Below are 13605 nucleotides of genomic sequence, written 5' to 3'. Positions count from 1 at the left end.
CTTTTCAGCAAGTTAGTCTGAATATTATCATCTTGGTCTACTGGCTAAAATGTTCTACGGAAATGTAAAATGGCTCAGTTTACTCCTAAGTGAAGGTTGGCTGATCCATTCACACACATTAAGCTGCCTACCATATGGTGAAGAACCTTAGCCTTTCATCTAGAGCAACACTGGACCAATTTTCATGAGCACTGAGCCTCTGTTATGGATTTTCAGCTGTCTTTTTTTAGTCTGATATTATTTTCTGTGTATCTACTAAAGAACAGCAACAGAAATTTATTTTGGATAGCATCCTTGGACTTTGTTCTGCTCAGGCACATTGGTCTAAACTTGGATTTTAGACTGATTTCTCAGAAGTTCTGAACAACTCTGATTTATTGAAAGTGCTGTTTTCTGTCGTTTTCAGCACTGGGTTGGGCTACAGAATAAGACCCGTTCCCTTTCAGAGTTAGTCATCTCTAAGAAGCATGTCACTAATATTTTACAAATGATACTACCTTTTGTTCTTATGGCAGGTGGCTCCATTTCTAAATCAGCTCCTTAAACCTAGCTATTATTCCATAACATTAAGCTGTCAGGGCTTCTTTTTTTTCTCCTTTGCATGTGCTGCTTTTTGTTTTTTAAACAATTAATCTTTTGCCAATTATGTTAGCATCCCATGAGGGTATTTTACATGCTTCATTGGTACTAAGTTGCTAAACTCTGCTAGTATCTGTTTCTAACCCAGAAAGATGAAACTAATTGTCATTGGTAGTGATGAGAATAAATCTACGCATCTGATCGGCATTGGAAGTACGATGATTATTTGGTTAGGCATTCTTCACAGAGAATATTGATCTGGCATGATAATTAAATGAGTTGGTTTAAATCATGCCATAATACAGCCTTTTCCGGAATAGTTTTTTATCTGACAAGGGCAGAGTTTTTCCCCAAGCCTTTGGCTGTATTACAGGAAAGACAAGCATGCATCGTCCTTGGTATTTCCTCACATAGGGTCTAATTCTGGGCTTAATGTTGTGCCTGTGAAAATCAAAGTGAGTGCAGCCATTAGCTTCAATAGATGGAGTCCAAAGCTTTTTTTTTTTTTTTTTTTTAACAGGCATATATAGCCATATTTTTACAGTGCATGTTCAAGTATTTAAAATCAGTCTGTTGATATTTTACATTTCTGTCTAAACAAAAAGTAAACTATTGTAAATTATCACAAGTTTAAATATGTTGAAAAGGAATTCAGTGAATAAAAGGGCCAAATACTGCAAGTGGTGGAGAAGTTCATGAGCAGGGCAGTTCGCCAGCCAGAAACTTTCTTACATTTTTCCTTACTGATTCTTCTCCACTTGTCAGGCTGCGAATCATGGGCTGCAAAATACAAAGACTCTTTGCACTCCATAATCCGAAAAAGCTCAATGTGAAGTTGGGAAAAAAGAAGCGGAAGAAAGCAGTTCTGGTCTGATTTTTGTTTTTGAAAGTTTGGATAAGCAAATGCAGTTGGTGGAGAGAAGCCAGGCCAGGATGGGATGGGAAAAGGATCTTGCAGTATCCAGGCATTAGAGAAAAATGGGATGTTAAGAGGCACAGAGCACCCTGAACTCCCGCAGAGATCAAAGGGAACAGAGAGCACTCAGCTCACTGCTGATCGAGCACGTAGCAATGAAGTACCCAGGGAAGCCGCAGTGAGCTGCTGAACAGTTTGGGTGTCCCGCAGAGGGTGCTGTTTGGTCTGCCATCTCCGCACCCTGCAGCCTCAAGTGGCTTATTGCAAGTTTGTTCGTGTTCATCCTGGGACCTTTTGTCACTGGAAGTTGATACTTGGGTTGAATGAGATCTGCGTGCACTGGAGAATTTTGTGTTTGCTGCAGTGCTGTAATGCTCCCAAAGCCTTAAGTCAGTCCTACCAAATGTATTTATTTGTGGGATTTTTCTCACCCACATAGTTTCTGCTCTATTTTTCATTTCACTCGCAGTTTGGGGCTTCTTTAATCTCCCAATTATAGCCTCCTACTAGCATTGCTATAAGAGTACACACCCCATCTGTTCAGAGCAGGTCCAGGTTAAGAAAGAGTTGATACTACAGTAAATAAAAATATTTGCATAAATAGCTGATGATCGCCCTTGTGCCAATCCCAAGAGTGGCTAGGGGGAGGCCTGGCTCTAGTCCCCTGTGCAAACCATGGTTCTGTGCTCCAGTTCTTACCTGCTGGATAATGGACATGCTGGTAATTTCTCTGTCTCCTGAGTTATGCCCCAATGATTCATCAAGGATGTCTGGAAAACCCTTTGAGACTGTTGCTTGGAGGGTGCCATAGAAATGTGGAGCAATATTATGTATAGCATTGAGCAGGATGCACTCGCTGGGAAACCACATGTGCTGTGTGGTCACAAAGTCCCATCTGTCCCTCCCGTGTTCAGGGTTTTGATGTTTTGAGCACAGCAGGCTTTGTAAACTGCAGTGTTTTTTTAACTGCTGAGAACCTGATTTCCTTGTATCTAGTCAAAGCGTTTTTCTTTTTTTTAAACACTTTGTGAAAAATCTCTGAAATGCTTCAAGCTAACATCTTAATGTATTTATGACATTAGCTGCTTCTGCTCCAGAACAGTTGTTCTGAATCTCTTTGAGCCTGGCTGTTATTTTGAACATGGCTAATTCCCTGAGTGACTAAGCTCTTAGATAATAGGAAAAATTCATCAAGTTATCTCAGTCTCCAATAGTTTCTATTGTTATGAAAAGACGTCTTATGAAAAAATAAATAAAGTTGCCTATTATGTAATGTGGGCAGGGAAAGGAAAGACAAGTATTGTTAGAGAATGGCAGGAGTGTCGTATCTGGGAGCCAATTTCAGGCTGTGAAATCTCTTAACTTGGTCTAGTAGGAGGGTGTGGGTGAGAAGTAAAGTCCAGTTGCTGGTCCGGAGCTGTGGTGAACTCTCACTGAACCCAGAGGGATGTATTCATGTGCAGAAGTGCTCTGTTCAGAGGGTATCTCAACTTCTGTCTCCCCAGCTCTGCCATGCTACAGAATTCCTTGGATTTAACCCAAGATAATGTTCGACTTGCAGTAAATTACACTGTACCGTCTCTGACATAGTTGTTGAACACAAACCTGAAAGTTGCAGGCTGAAGTGCTCAGAACTCCTGAAATGCCATGTTCTGGATAGCACAGCAAACCTCGGCTCTATCCCATTGAATTTCTATGTTGGCATTGCTGATTAATGATGCAGAAGTGCAATTTGTGCTTCTTGAAGAAGCCAGTGCAACACCAGGTTCTTTCCTGTGCCCGTTGTGTTTAACCCGTGTCCTCCAGCAGGCAGGTTTATCTGTGTGATCCCGCACAGCGAGTGTCCCTTTGGCTCACCGCAGTCGCACATTGTCACGAGCAGTCAGCAGGAGGGCAGCGCTGGTCGTTCCTGGAAGGCTGTTGTATAGCATCAGATGGAGACCGCAGCCTGTGCTAGCTCTTACTGCAAGCGATCCCACTGAGTCGGGATGGAATAGGAAATGAAAGCCTACTGGCATTCATTTGCCTCATTTGGAGAAAGAAAAGCTATAAACTACTTCTTCCTTTTTAATGCTGATATTATTGCTGATAAAATGGAGTGTTTTATGTTCTATTCATACATCTACTGATATCCATCTGGAATTCCTACTTCATTAGGTTGTCTCGCATCATTTTCTTCATTAAAAGAGTGCCAGATTCAATAGGCTGTTCCCTCTTCTTTTTTTGGGAGGCAGAGAGAGAGGGAGAAAATGATTTATATGAATTACATCTAATTCTCTAGGTTAATTTGTGTGAAGAACATGAGACCCATGGGTCAGCTTCTTAATAAGATGGTTTTTTCTTTACACATATCTTGCCAAGGAGAAATCCAGGGAAGCCAAAGCCAACAGTGTCACAGAAGGGGTATGAAGAAGGCTGCAAGGAGCTGAAAGCGATTTCTTCCCATCCTCATCCTCTTGCATGAAGCAGGGCTGTGGCTTCTGCTCCCATCTGCCACAGCATTGTGTCATGACTCTCAGTAAGTCATGGGACTGTGCCTGGGCTCAGCTTTCCTAATAAATACATGGTGGATAATTTCATGTTTCCCTCAGAGTAAGCTCAGGCTGACAGAGCAGCAGTAAAAAGTTGAATAACAAGCCCCGAGGAGTGCACTGCATCAGGATTTTCAAATTCATAAGCCTTTGTATTTCTCATGGTGCACTGGCGCAGGGCCTGATTTGGCCATGCCCGTAAACAGAGCTGATTATAATCTGTTCGGTGGAGAGGGGAGAGTCCTTGTGCAGGAGGGCTGTTCATTAAGCCCACGCTTTCTGCAAGGTCAGTCAATAAAGGCACAAAGTAGAACCAGAAACTTTTTCTTCTTTTCTGCTTTTTACTCTGTGTAGTTTCTGACATAGCTGTTTAGTATGTGCATCATGGATCATGCTGTTTCCATTCTGCCTGGCATCTCACTCTTGCACTGCTAATTGCTGGACCTCTGCAGGCTTAAGCAGATGAAAATACTCTATTAGATGTGCTTTTTAACTGCATAGGAAATGCGATGCATTGGATTTCAAAGGACCTTCCCGTGTTGTGACAAAGCTGAACTACACCCTTTGATCTTCATGGCAAAGAGCTTTCTCTTCTCTGTGTCTGTGCAGCTGTATTTCTCAGGGACCACAGTGGGGACACTGACCCTGGATTTAGTAAGGTAGTTTCTGGTGGGTGATCATTTTTTTTTCACTTACCACCTTGTGCCGGCATGTGTTGATGTGAAGATCTTTGCAATTTAGTGCCAGAAATGAGATCAGAAGCACTGGAGTTCCTCTAAGAGTGCCTGGAGGGAGCAGTGGAAGGAAGGGACTTGTCTTGGATTTTTCTGCAGTTTGGGCTTTGCTTTTTTAACCTTGTTTCCAGGCTCAACTGCAAGCCCAGAAGCCTGAGAAGTAAAATTAAGAAGTAAATGTCCATGTATTCTTTTAGGCCAGTTTTTTTTCAGACAAGAGAGAGCTTATGTAAGGTTAAAATGAAGATCTGAATTTGATGGGTCCTTTTAAACTGAATTTCCTCGGTCCCTGAAGTATTTCTCTGGGACCAGGGTAATTAGTGTTACCACACCTGATTTCTGCTGAATTTGAGGGTGTTTTTTCTTTTCTTTTTCAAAACTGGGAGTCTGAGCATGCTTTTAGAGTACAGGCTGGGGTGTAGAGCAAATGCAAGGAGGAGGGAAGGCACTTGAAACACGATTACCAGGGCCATGAGATTTTAGTTCAAATAAACTTAAAAATGGAAGTTTTGTTGTTCTCACTACAATCCAGACAATCACGATGGAATCAACCCCCCAGACAGGCTTGTTCTCCATGCCATTTCATCATGATTTGTACAGTGTTACAAAAGCTATGAAAACTGATTATATCAGTACATCATGCCTTGTCGTAGCACAGCCAGTGCTGGGATAGAGCCTTGCAGTTGCGTGTGTGTGGCACAGCACAGCAGCTGAGGGCAGGATGTTAGCAGGGATGCACTAAGCCATGCTAGGATGCAGATGACACCTGGTCAGGGTGCTCTAGAAGAAGCATTTGGGCACCTTTATAAGAAAACAGTTACAAGAATTTGGCTTTACTTCCCCCCTCACAGCATCATGCAAGTGCTTTAATTCTTTGACAGAGGAAAGAGCACCATCTGCTGAGATGCTGGCTCTGTTTGTAGAAGGAACCAAGATTAATTGAGGTCTCCAGATGTGGTCCAAGGCCAGCCTTGGTTAGTATCTGACATGTCACTACTGCCCTTCACTTAAGTGGTTAAGACCTGTTCATCTGGAACATGGATGATTAACCAGGGCTGGTGCACAAGTATATTGCACCCTCCCTGGCCTACCTTTGATTGTTGTCTGGGTGTTAGTATTAAAAGTAATGGTTATAAATAAATCAATCTCAACACTGGGGACATAATTCTGTTGTGTACTTGTTTTCTGAGAGGAAATTAGAACTGGTGAAAAAAGGTAAAGAGTTCATGTACTACAGCTTGCCCAGGCTCTGTATGTCTTTGTATATAGTATGTCTACCAAGGGTCAAGCTGTGGAGGTCAATGTGATGCTTCCCATCTTTTGGTGAAAGTCACATTTTTCTTTTTCATGGAATACTTAGAGCAAGCGTCCCAGAGATGCTTCGGTCTGGCCTCATAGCCTCTGAGCTTTTTACAGTGCTCTGGGCCAGTTGGTCATGCAGGTTAAGCAGCACAGCAAACTCAACCTCTGGCAATGCCCTGTGTTCTCTAAACATTGCAAAAGTGGGCTTGAAAACTTGATTTACTTTCTTTTCCAGCACTCTTGGCCTTGCTACAAGAGCAGCTTCATGAGGTCTTGCTCTGCTCTCTTTCCTATCCACCTTCTCTGCCATTTCACTGTTTTGCAGGCTCTGAACTCTACCTTTTCTTATGCAGTTCTTCCTCTGAAGTCTATTTATGCCTCACTAGGTTTTGAGATTGTAATCTTATCCTTGCCCACCTCTCCTCTCCCCTTTGTCTTTCTGTAATTGTATTTTATATTAGTTCTGTAAATGAATCATTTGCTCATCTAGCTGTGCTGTGAATTTGCTAAAATGTGTTTTACAGTTAACGTGGAAGATGCTGGAGGAAGCTGCACTTGTTCCTGCCACCCCACTGCTTTATTTTCTTGTTTGTCTTTCTGGTAGAGGGCACTTGAGCTGCCATGGGAGGGAGGGCTGGGGCAGAGGGTATGGTGAAATAAAAGCTTCTAAGGGAGATGTCTAGACCAAGGAAAAGGAAGAAGGACAAAAGAAAGAAGTAGAGGAAGTTACCGGAAAAAAGTCCCAAATTCATGTGGACAGTGAGGAAGCTTTGCAGTTGAAGGATGGTGTGGACAGGCAAGGAACAGTGGGTGACTGAAAGATAATTTTTAACAGCCAAAATCAGACCCCCGAGTCTGAATCTTCACAGATATTCCTCCATTTTGCGTGCTCCTCAGTTCAGGTAAGGAATTCTAGGCATTTGGGGATTTTCAAAGCTTCCTGTGAAGCCAGTCCATAAATGTACAAGATTATGGAGATTCTTGAGGAAAAAACTGCCCTTTGCAGCAGTTCTGCAGCTTGTAGACTGGCATCTCCCATCTGGCCAAAGGATGGGAGAAGACTTTAAGAAAATCCTCCTTTTTGGAAGCATAGCAAATCATAATCCCACTGGCCTTTAATCTCTGAAACCCTGAGCCTAATTCCTGGCTAGATTTAGAAAAAAATAATCTGATGGTCTTCCCATAATCTCTAATGGAGTCCACGACTCAAACCCCACATCAGTGTGTGACATTGCAGGCAGTGCCCAGCAGAGGAGAGTGGGAATGGAAGAGCAGTTGCCCGTCTCCTGCCCACATGTCCCTGAGTACAATTGCTGTTTGTTCCTCTTTGGGGGTAGTATTAATTCAACTGAAAAGTTTATACTTCTGTCATGGTGCCATATAGGTCTGAGATGGGGCTTCTGCTCAAAGAGGGAATACAGGAGAACTGAAGCAGTGATTGTCGACAGCCATTTTCCCCCAGGCCATGGGTTTAATCCAATCCAGACCAAAAAAGACCACAGTTTTATTTGCATTCAGAATCACAAGCTACTCAGGATTTGTTTGAAATTTTCCCAAATTAACCAAAAGATTTATCTCCTTTGGCCGACTGATGAGCAGGTTTTCCTGACCTGGCAGAGTTGGCGTCCTCATGCCAAATCCCAGAGCTCAGCCACACTGCTTCCTACGGCAGCATTAACAGAATTCACTGGGTTATGAGTTTGCTTCATTTTTGTGGTTAATGGAAGAGGGAGCTGATGTTAGCTATGTTAGGAAAACATAGATGCCTCTGCATGTCCAAGAGATTACTGCAGTGGACATTGTTAATCTGCACAGGGTATCTACAACAGAACAGGGAATTGGAGCTGAAACCCTGTACAGCCACACAGCCCTGGGCTATCCTGCCAGCTCATGCAGAGACAGCATACCTGTCAGTGGGAGTGGAATATGGGACCTTTAAGCATTCAAATTATAAATCCTCTCTCCTGAGTTAGAGCTGTGTTTGTTTAGCTGGAAGTAGTGGGTTGTGCTAATTGCTAGAGACATCCATTGGAGGGAGTCGTGGTCACATGGCTGAGCCCAATGTATTACGCACATAAGGAATAAAGACTTGGCATCGTCTGCCTCAGAGGCTTGCCTCAAAATTACCATATTGTAATTAACGTTATTGTAGGGGCTCTTCTGGTTGGTTTGTTATGTGGGAGTCCAGAATACACTAGCTCTCTCTGTATATGTGTGGATACAGGTTTATGTATGCATATGTATGTATGTGATATATTAGTGGTTCCTTGCTTGATATGCCTGGTGGAGAGGTGGTGAAGTTCAGAACTGCTTCCTCATACAGAAGAAGCCATTGCTGATCTTGCATTACAAATTGTGCTCCTGAACGCTACTGTAGTGTCAGGGCTGTAAGGGGAGGTGGCATTTTATATAACTGTTACAATTCTTTTCTTCTTGTTTTTCAGTTTAGCTCTATACAGAAGGTTAGACTAAACTTTTCAGAAAGCATTACATGAAGTTAAACTTTGCAGTGGTTTTATATAAACCCCTGATGTGTAGGTGTTCCTTTTCCAGTAAGGCTTCTAAGAGAAAGATCATCCATTTTTGTTGTAAAATTAACATTTAGTACATGCAGAAGGCATGAGAAATTATATAAAGCAGCAACTACTATGGGGAATACTGTGAATATAATTTAAAAAGAAGCTTCTATGCAGTAAATCTATTTGTGCTGATCCCTCTTGGTAGCTGTTACACACACAACTTTCACTGGAGCCCAATATTTGCATCTGCATGTGGTGAGGCACCCGGTGCTTTCCTGCCTGATCTTTTGGGGCATTTGCTCTGGAGCGTGACCTGGGGAAGACAGATGGTGTGGCCAGGGCCTCCCAGGCTCCAGCAGCACTGCACGCCTCTCTCCCAGCCCCTGCAGCCGGGGAGGACAGCAGTGGGGTCTCTACTGCTATCGCCCAGCAGTCTGCAGCTGCTTGTGACGCACAAGCTGTATGTGGTGAGCGGGATAGTGGGGGACCTCCTGCCTGCAGCTGGCAGGCAGTTACAGGCAGGGGGCTGGCTTCATTGTCTCTATTTATAAACTCTACCCTCCCCTGTGCTGTGACTGGCTCAGCTCTTCCAGAATGACTGCCTGAGAGCTGCCAGGCAATTGCTGGTAATGAAATCCTCTTTTTCAGCTACGGAAGTAGCTACTGAGCATGTGTGATAGTTACTGCACCTTTTTTCTGGATATTTCTTAGGCCTCTGCTGCTTTTACCTGCCCAATTTTTGCTCCCTCTGTCTATATGCAAAGGCACAGAAGAGTCTGCCTTGAAACCCTGCTGGTCACTTCCCGTTCTTGGCGTTGAGAGGGCACAAACAGCGCAGGACAAGGCGAGGGATGGGCTGTGTCTGCAGAGGTGTCTGCAGGCCTTTGGGGCTGCTGTGGACAGGTAGAACATCTCTGCTGTGCTTCCTGTAAAATTAAGGGTGAATCTGAGGCTAGGGTCTACACCTGTGCTCATTCTAGTTTAGAGGAAAAGATTAACTGGCTGTAAAGATGCCTCTAAATTTGGGCTTGTTGTATGTTTTAGAGATGTCACTATTATTATTGAGACTGGAATTGGAATTTCCTGGACATCTGTGGGAATCTAGGCTTGGGTTTTGGAAAATTGCCTATATTAATTTGGGAAAGGATGGTAACAGTAATAAATACTCCACATCTATTATATGTTTGCTCTTCTAATTAGTCTAAAATTACATCAGACTGACCAACTGTCCTAAAAATGCATACTTGATAGGAGATGCAGGTCTGGAAGCTGGTGATAAGGCAGATCCATCACCTGGGCACTGCCTGGCACATGTTGGTAATGGGACAGCCCAGCTGCCTGCCTGGGGCAGGTATAAAGCAGCTTCTTGTAAATATGCAGGTGAAAAATCACCTTTCATTGTCCTCCTGAATGAGGAATTCTCTGCTTGGACAGAGCAGGGGATCTCAGTTGCTGGAGACAGCCTCTGGCTTTTAGTTACCACACAAAAGAAAAAAGAGAGGAAAAGAAGCCACCTGATTAATCCAAACCATTCTTACTTCTAATGCTGCTCAACACAACCCACATCAGGGCCCATGCATGCTACAAAGCTGGTTGTAAATGAGGAGAATGGTGTGTTGGAAAAGCATTGGTCTTGCACAAACCACTGGTTGTCAGTGGAGGCCGAGGAGGGAGGGCACTGTGGAGACCTGGTCCTTGCCCACCAGACGCAGTCTCTCCTTTGATGGTGTTTGGGGGCAGGTGTAGAAAAAGCCTGCTACCCAAGTAGCAAAGGAAGAAAAATAAAATAAGCCTTGCAATAAACAGCTGGGTGTAGTATTGGTTTGAATGGTAAGGTGAGGTAGGAGCATAATCCCACCTGTCCCTTCCCCAAATGCTGGTGACAAAAAATATCTGCCCTGGAAGGATGCTGCGATGGGAAGAAGGGCTGCCTTTTCTTGGCACGAGCCTACTCTAGGCCCTGTCAGTTCAGGTTTAAACATTAAAGTCCTCCTGAACTCCTGTTGTTTGCTACCAGAGAACAAAATAAGTGCTTGTTTGGTGCATGTTGGCCTTGTGCCTGTGTGCAAATGTCCTGGGTATGTTTGAAGGAGCACATTTCCTGGAAGGTGCTCATGATCAGCCCCCATATGCACATCTTAGTGCGTAATGCATATGCATTGGCAACCTTTCTATATTTGTCTTTGTAAAATCATTTGTTTTTTCCAGCTGAGAACATCTTTTTGTGCATGTGTGTGATGCCTCTCTAAGGTAACTGCTGGTTCTGAGATCTAAGAATGATGTCTGGGATAGCAACTAGCACCTGGACCATAAACCCTGAATGTGTATGTGAATTTAATGTAGGAATGAGCTTTTCTGGCTGCTGTAGAAGGAATAAAGATCCCTCATCCTATCCTCCCCCCCACCCCCCTTTTATACATCTCTATCTGTAGAATCAGAATTCAATTGAACTATTAGCATGGAGAAATCCAGTGGAGTGCTGAGGAGAGAGGCTATGCAATAGATTTATGATGGCATGATGTGTATAGCATTGTATAGAGCTAAAAAGTGATTCCCCCTACAAAATTCCCACGTTACAGGCTCACAATGAATTTCCAATTTACCAAGGGTTGCCTTTTTGTTATTTTGGCTGCTTTTCTTCCCTGCTCTTTCTCCTGCTCCCCTACCTGGTCTGAGCAGGTTCCTAGCAGCACTGGCTCTTTTTGCTGGCGTTTAATATTTTCCATCCGAAGCTTAGCGCAGGCGGTACAGACGGGGCAGACGTGTCCCCACCATACAAAGGCAGTGAGGAACGGGATCTGCGTTGCACAGAAAGCCTGGAGACGCCTTCCTGGAGCTCAGCGTTGGCATCCGACTGCGACGCCGGCTTCCTGGCCCCCCGCACAGCTCTGTTTTCTGAACTGCCGCAAAAGTAGAGGGGAAAAACATGCCTGCATGGCGCTCGCTGTCACGGCGGGCGGAAGACTCGCGTATTTATGGAGCCAGCGCTTCCTTCTGCGTTTGACTGACAGCCAGGATCCCTTCACTGCCTGGTCACTGGAGCTGATTAGTATGCGAAAGGGTCCGCCTCGCACCGAGAGATGCAGCCGCAGCAGCTTGCAGAGCTGTCACACTCACACAGGCTTCTTATCTGCACTGGCTTGACGAATTAAAAAGCAAGCCAGCCAGCAAGAGAGAGACCGGGAGAGAGGGGGGAAGAGAGAGAGAGAGAAGCTTGCAGACAGCGCTCGCTTTCTTTTCCTAAAGGAAGGATTTTGCATCTTAAGTGCTCACTGGTTGTGATGATGCTTCACTTAGCAGGCTCCAGAATGAGCTAGAGACAGCAGATAGGGGGATAAACTAAAAGCAGACCACAAAGCATTACGAACAAAACCAAAACCAGGAACAGTTTTCTCCTCTATTCTAGCATGGTGGATGTATGGACAGTCTTACAGAGCAGAGGTTGACTTCTCCAAATCTACCAGCCCCACATCTTGAACACTACAGTGTTCTGCATTGCACCATGACCTTGGATGTTCAAACGGTGGTCGTTTTTGCAGTGATTGTGGTGCTATTGCTTGTGAATGTCATACTCATGTTCTTCCTGGGCACTCGTTAAATGGATTTTTTCTCCTGAGCTGTTGGGGGCTACTACTACCACTAGCAATTCAACAAGAGAGCAAGAGCGAGAGAGAGAGAGAGAGAAAGGCGAGAGAGAGAGAGAGAAAGAGAGAGAGAGAGATTTCTTACTGAGGGGGGAAACGCGTTGAGCTTCAACATGGCCTCGCTGTGATATGTATGACGTTGGTATATTATCTCTCCCTAAATCTTTTGTCATGTCTTGTCTTTTAAGTATGCCTGTAAGTGTAGCTGCTTTTGCCTGGGTTTTAAATGTGATAAATAGTAGTAATCCATTCATATATCGTTCTGTGCTAGCAAGATAGAGCTATACATATTTAGTTAGAAGCAGAGTGAAAATATCTTTCTGTGGTAAGCACTGGCTGTGTTATTTTGCTTCCTTTAAAATAGAGACTCAAGTTAATAATAAGTCATTTTGTGTGAAATTTCTAGCAAGCAGTTAATGTGCAATGTCTGTGAGAGTAACCATGTAGCTGCCAGGTGAGAGGTGGTGGTGTGTGCAGTTGAATTGAGCTCTGAACATGTTTAAGGGGGGATGAGAAATCCTATTAAAGGATTAAATCTTTGCTAAAATAACATTCAGCCACAAAAAAGGGAGAGAAATTCTACTTACTTTATTTATCTGTGTTGCCTTGATGATCTGACTTGATTTCTCAATATTCAGCCCAAAAGCCTCCAAATTCTACGTCCACACTGATGTAGCCTAGCTCCTTTCTTTAAAGATATGAGAGGAACTGAAACATAACCTGCTGTTTTTTTTTTTTTCCTGTTTGTATGTGGTTTATATGTCTGCAAATTGGGAAGGAGGGATCAAAGAGAAAAAGGGGAATGCATGCTTTGTTTTTCTTTGCTAAAGCAACAGATACGGAGGGGTTGGGTTCTGCTTTGATTTCTCTAGAAATCTTATTTTGGCTTTCTTTTCTTTCATGTGTGTGTGTATATATATATAATTTTTGGTAATGTATATAGGAAAAACCTTTGCCCACCTCAAGGATAACAACATGTTGAGATGGGTTGTTTTGCTTGACTTTATTTACATTGATTTTCTTGAAAATGAAGTGTGAAGTTCTGTTTTATAGGCTTGCTGAAAAGGTGTCCACTAGTTAGAGGTCCTTCTGTTGAAAGATGTCTAGACCAAAATTGCAATGTTTACAGCTTGGAAGCAGAACTGACTGAGGGGTTCGAGTCTTAGTGCATGAAGTTTAGAGAGAATATGAAGGGAATGTCTGAAAAGAGTAATGTCTTTTCCTCTTGAAAATATGTGTCTGTACTGTGTTTCTGTTAGAAATCTTAAGGATTTTATATATTATTTTCTTCTCTGGAAAAATCAGAATTGCTCAAAACAAAAAAAATCAGAGTTTGAATATGTTTACATCTCTTGCTAATGTTCACTGGAATTATATTGC

At 43.4% G+C, this 13605-nt stretch overlaps 2 protein-coding genes across 10 annotated transcripts in view; both read left to right on the top strand.

The window, feature by feature from the left end:
• The window catches only part of ARHGEF9 (Cdc42 guanine nucleotide exchange factor 9), a 221387-nt gene that overhangs the window by 90140 nt on the left and 117642 nt on the right, over window positions 1-13605 (top strand). Inside the window, exon 1 of one of the 9 annotated variants that reach the window (XM_074835384.1) lies at window positions 12222-12356. The exons of 5 other annotated variants lie outside the window; for them this stretch is intronic. Coding sequence is in view for 2 of the 4 variants with exons in the window: in XM_074835382.1 (XP_074691483.1) it covers window positions 12355-12363 (9 nt within the window). In the remaining 2 variants the exon portion in view is untranslated. Of the gene's footprint in view, window positions 1-12221; window positions 12368-13605 lie in introns of those variants that run through there. 3 more of the 9 variants (XM_074835382.1, XM_074835381.1, XM_074835377.1) reach the window with 3 other exon arrangements.
• LOC141927938 (uncharacterized) lies at window positions 12000-12179 on the top strand. The gene has a single exon (XM_074835386.1). It carries the CDS (start codon window positions 12000-12002, stop codon window positions 12177-12179), a length of 180 nt encoding a protein of 59 aa, XP_074691487.1.

This window comes from Strix aluco, chromosome 10, assembly GCF_031877795.1.
Source record: "Strix aluco isolate bStrAlu1 chromosome 10, bStrAlu1.hap1, whole genome shotgun sequence".
NCBI classification, from domain to species: Eukaryota; Metazoa; Chordata; class Aves; order Strigiformes; family Strigidae; genus Strix; species Strix aluco.
The sequence above is the reverse complement of the archived record's forward strand: the minus strand, read 5'-3'. Positions and strand labels throughout refer to the sequence as shown.